The sequence below is a fragment of the Conger conger genome, chromosome 3 (genome assembly GCF_963514075.1).
Source record: "Conger conger chromosome 3, fConCon1.1, whole genome shotgun sequence".
NCBI classification, from domain to species: domain Eukaryota; kingdom Metazoa; phylum Chordata; class Actinopteri; order Anguilliformes; family Congridae; genus Conger; species Conger conger.
Genome location: NC_083762.1, coordinates 18,893,261 through 18,898,437, shown reverse-complemented (window position 1 = coordinate 18,898,437; position 5,177 = coordinate 18,893,261). Strand labels below are relative to the sequence as shown.

General features: G+C 42.6%; 1 protein-coding gene across 2 annotated transcripts; it reads left to right on the top strand.

Moving 5' to 3' along the window:
* eif4e2rs1 (eukaryotic translation initiation factor 4E family member 2 related sequence 1) lies at positions 1-4,557 on the top strand. Of its 2 annotated transcripts, XM_061235621.1 has the most exons (7): positions 2-284; positions 757-868; positions 1,117-1,251; positions 1,820-1,924; positions 2,203-2,355; positions 2,947-3,083; positions 3,569-4,557. In XM_061235621.1, the coding sequence occupies exons 1-7, from the start codon at positions 268-270 to the stop codon at positions 3,606-3,608; spliced, it is 699 nt and encodes a 232-aa protein (XP_061091605.1). In that variant the 5' UTR covers positions 2-267; the 3' UTR covers positions 3,609-4,557. The 2 variants fall into 2 exon arrangements, with proteins under 2 accessions (XP_061091606.1, XP_061091605.1); XM_061235622.1 differs by lacking the exon at positions 1,117-1,251 and having other exon boundaries at positions 1-284.
* Positions 4,558-5,177: the final 620 nt, after the last annotated feature.

The following is a 5,177-nucleotide window of genomic DNA, read 5'->3' as shown; positions in this document are numbered from 1 at the left end:
GTTCGCATGCTTGTTTCTATACTGCGTCTGCGTGTAGCTTAATGAGCGTTTTGTCGAGCGACTATTTGCGAATAATGTGAAGTGAAACAAGTTGTATTTCTCAGCTAGCTATGTATATAACGTTTTAACGTATTGACTTAAGTCAAGTAATTACGTGTTTAGATATATTGCTTTAAGACGTTGCTTTCAGGAATTGACGAGATTATTTTACACTGTATATTGAAGGGGACGCTTCTAACGAAGGAGAATACGCGTTCCAATTTGACAATGAATCAGTTTGATCAGTAAGTTGTATAAATGTACATAATGCCGACCTGTATTTTCTGCTTGCCAGTCCGCAGTGTTATATTATAATTTGTATAGATGCACCGATGGCAATATGCTTGCTTGAATAATCTACTGGTGTCCGTCTACGAAATTACATGTTCGGAGAATGTAGCACATCCACTGTGTGATGCCCACGCGTGAACGGGTAACTCGCTACCTAGCAGCTGAACAGCTAAATTTGGTAGTTTAACCGGAAGTTAGGAAACTATGTGACTTAAACTAATATATTTCTAACGGGTATTTAAACTGCTAAAGTAAGCTTAATCTTTACCATTCCGCTGGCTAGCTCTGATATGTTGTTAAATCCAGACACATTTATATTGAATGATGTTTATCTTACTTAGTTACTTGGTTTGAATGCTTGGAGTGTGTCGCCAACTACGTTTAGGAGAAAGTAATGTCAACCATTAATGTCCACTGTCTCGCCAGCTTGAAGGACGATGACAGCGGAGATCATGAGGACCCAGTCACGAACCGAGAGGAGAAGAGTGATACCGACAACAGCTCAGTGAACAACAATAACAACAACGGGCGACGAAAGGTATTTTGTTATAATGATGTGGAATCATCGCTGATGTATTATTTTCTTCTGACTGTAATTCATAGTGTAATTCATTCAAGCTCATCTCATCAAATTGTTTATATAACTACCGCCATTCCCATTCATGTCAATATAGGTCAGCCTTACCACAGACCATAAAGATTTTTCCATTGGCCAGTTCAAATTTGGTGAGAAGATTTTTACAAATACACAGGACATTTGCGCTCAGTCAATCTTCTCTTTCCCAGACTGTGTCCCCAGGGGTGGGGGAGCATCCACTGCAGTACAACTACACTTTCTGGTACTCAAGGCGCACACCCAGTCGACCAGCCAACACCCAGAGCTACGAGCAGAACATTCGGCAGATTGGAACTGTGGCATCGGTCAGTCCAGGAGGAGGGGGGGAGGGGGGGAGGGGGGAGGGGGGAGGGGCAGGGCAGGCAGGCAGGAGTGTTTAGTTTATCACAGCCTCTGATGCAAAGTCAAAGGAATCATGACATGTATGTCCCAATGGGCTATATATTCACCTTTGTTTCAACCTTGCTGGTCCCAGTCATGTACCTTGACCACTAGGCTACAGGCTGCCTCAATGTCTGATGTTACATTACATTACAGTCATTTAGCAGACACTCTTATCCAGAGAGACGTACAATAAAGTGCGTCATGATGTGTTGGTTCATTGGTACAATCAGCAATAGTTGCTTATTATGAGGAATTGTACTGTAGGTCATGCCCTAACAAGAGTCCGGAGCACGATTTGAGAGACTGGGATTTGGAGAACATCTGTTATAGGGGCAGTACAGGCTACAGAATAGCACAAATCTTATTTGTTTTTCAAGGGAATCACTGTAGGAGAATTCTCTTCCGTGCTGATTGCTTAAACCGCATCAACATGATTTCAGTTATTACAGCCTAATAAACGGTGGATTACCTTTATTTACCCTTTCTCAGGTGGAACAGTTCTGGAAGTTTTACAGTCACCTGGTCCGACCTGGAGATCTGACAGGGCACAGTGACTTCCATCTGTTCAAGGAGGGCATCAAACCCATGTGGGAGGTGAGTATGTTGCAGGTTGTGTACTGTAAGTATGTTTGAAAGGTACAGAAGATGAATAGACAAAGTGAATACATTGGTGTTGACTGGTTGTTTCATAGTGGCTTGATGCCCATCTATGCCAATGTGAGTGAGTTGGCATATCTATATGAAATTGTGTATGTAAAGATGGTCTAATGGTCTGTACAATATGATGCCTTTTGATTGTTCTTGATCCCGTCCTAGCGACCAATGAGTGAAAGTGCTGGGGAAGTGCAGCTTTTGTGTCTGTGTGCCCTCAGGATGAGGCGAACAAGAATGGTGGGAAGTGGATCATCCGGTTGCGGAAGGGGCTGGCCTCGCGCTTCTGGGAGAACATAATCTTGGCCATGCTGGGGGAACAGTTCATGGTTGGGGAGGAGATATGCGGAGTTGTGGTGTCTATTCGTTTCCAGGTCAGTCAAGGAGAATGAGGGAGTACTTCCAGGTTTGGATACAGATGAGTGTATTCACTGACTCTTTACCATGACTTTTTACCATAGCCATTGTTTTCTGTGCTTGGTGCACCATACATTACATTTCTTTATTTTAACATGGCCTACAAATATATGGCATTTAGAGCTAAATTAAAGTGCACATTTTGTCAGATCTGAAGGCATATGAAAATAATAGTTTTTCCTGAATATTTTTTCCATTGCATTCAACAGGAAAATGTGTCAGGAGAAACAATTATTTTTGTATGCCTTCAAATCTGACAAATTGTGCACTTTAATTTAGCTCTTAATGTCATTTTTATATCTACTGCATATTTGGCAGCAGCATGGTGGTTTTAAGCTTATTTATACCTTGGATCCTTCTTTGGGATCATATTAGCAGCAGGTCTTCTCGGTCTGACACGAGTGGTCACCAAAGAGAGATCAGTGCAAAGAAGCCGGTCTGCTAAGCGACTGTGATGTAATGAGAAGTCTTTTTGAAGATTTGAGAAGATTTTGTGTGCTGCAAGGCAAGCCTGAGGTGTGTGAATTTGTGTGGTGGTGCTGTTGCAGGAGGATATCCTGTCCATCTGGAACAAAACGGCCAATGACCAAGTGACCACCTCCCGCATCCGTGACACACTGCGCCGGGTCCTCAACCTGCCCCCCAACACCATCATGGAATACAAGACTCACAACGACAGCCTCAAGTATGTTCACACACACTCGTTACATAAAGTAGAATGCACTCTTGCTGAGACTCTCATACAGCATGCGTCTCACTGTAACCACCCTCAGTAATGCACACGTCCATATGTAGCAGGGCTAGCTCAGGGTTCGGAAAGCGAAGGCTCGTAGCAGGTTACTGCGACAATGCTCCCTGATGACATAACCCTCAAATTCAGAAGAACGTTCTTGCCCTTCAGCTGACTGGTGATGCGTTTGTCAAAAAAAAAAATTTGGATGAGTGAGAGGCTGGGGGCGATTGCGCCATTAGCTGACTAGTAACGCGTTTGTCTAACAAATCTTTTGACAAGTGAGAGGCTGGGGTTGAAATCCCACCTTGGACTCGTTACACATACACCAGTAGATAAATTCAGCATGCCTCTCTAAAGAATAATCTCTCTTCACACTAGTTTTTCTTGGCTCTTGATTTCTCTGTCTAAACGGTCTTTATGTCTCTCTTTTCCTGCAGGGACAACTCCAGTTTCCGCAATACGAAGATCACATTGTGAACACCACTCTGCAAGGCAAGAATGGATAAGTAAATGGGTGATAAATACTGGATGGATGCATTAATCCAGCTCTATCTCTCACCCATGCATTGATGGACTTTGTCATCTCTGAATTCAGCAAATCAAAGACCAAAACTTACGAGACAGTGGAATAGTGAATGTAAATGTAAAGGAGAAAAAAAAACATTGGCTGGTAAAGCTTTTGCCAAGGGACCATGCTGAGGGACTGTGATTCCAGTAATGTACCACATAGCAGCACAAACCTTTGGAGGATCCCAGAAGAATGTTTTGTTCCGTTTAATCTATTTTTGCGCCATCTTCTATCCATATGTGCGGGCCTATGTATGCTAAAGGTAAAATGTTACTGTTGAAGCCGGTTTATTTCCCAGCTGATTTATTTTACAAGCCTGTATATCTCATTGAGGCAGAAAAGCATTCTAAGCATGGATCTATCCTGGAGGTGTCACTTCATAATTTGATTAGAGTAATTTTGGTATATACTAGGGCTTATGAACAAATAATTATTTCTCTTGGCATTGTGTCTGAGAATGCCATTCAGTATGCTAGTGTTTCCTTTTCCAGTGGATAGTGTTCACCTTGAGGGAGCTGTTATAGGAGGCAGTGGAGTTCTTTTCAACAAACTTGTGGCCTTTTCTCTACACATTTCCCATATAATTCTGTCCAATATTCAAAATAGTATAGACCCTTCTGCTTTTGGTCAAGTCAGTTGGTCTAGCTGCATGCATTGCTTTGAAAGACCAGTGCCAATACTTTGCTTCAACAGTGTGTGTGTGTGTGTGTGTGTGTGTGTGTGTGTGTGTGTGTGTGTGTGTGTATACACGTGTGCGTGTATGCGTGCGCACTTGTGTTTCTGCATATGTGTGCCTGCCCACACTGTGCAATTGCCAAAATTAGTACTAATAAAATATATTGCTGTGTGTACATTTTATATTTTATATATGTGCAATATGTTCATAATTGTGTGGTGTGTGTGTTTGTATATACACTCATTGAGCACTTTATTCTCAAACTGGTTTCATGGGTATGACAATGAGTTCAGTGTTCTTTAGTGGCCTTGCCAGTCACTGGATCTGAATTCAATGGAGCACCTTTGGGATGTGGTAGAATGGGGGATTCACAACATGAATGTTCAGCTGACAAATCTGCAGAACTTGCATGATGCAATCATGTCAACATGGTTCAGAATCTCAAAGGAATGTTTTCAACTTCCTGTGGAATCCATGCCACAAAGAACTGAGGCTGTTTTGAGGGCAAAGGGCAGCCCTAGCAAATATTACTATAGTGTTCCTAATAAAGTGCTCAGTGAGTGAATATAATACACATTTGATCTTTGACACGTTTATCCAAAGCGACTTACAGTTGATTAGACTAAGCAGGGGGAAATTCCCCTTGGAACAATGCAGGGTTAAGGGCCTTACTCAAGGGCCCAACAGCTGTGCGGATCTTATCGTGGCTACCCTGGGGCTTGAACCCCCAACATTTTGGGTCCCAGTCATGTACCTTAACCACTACACTACAGGCTGCCCCCCAGGTGGCTTCATTCAGGCT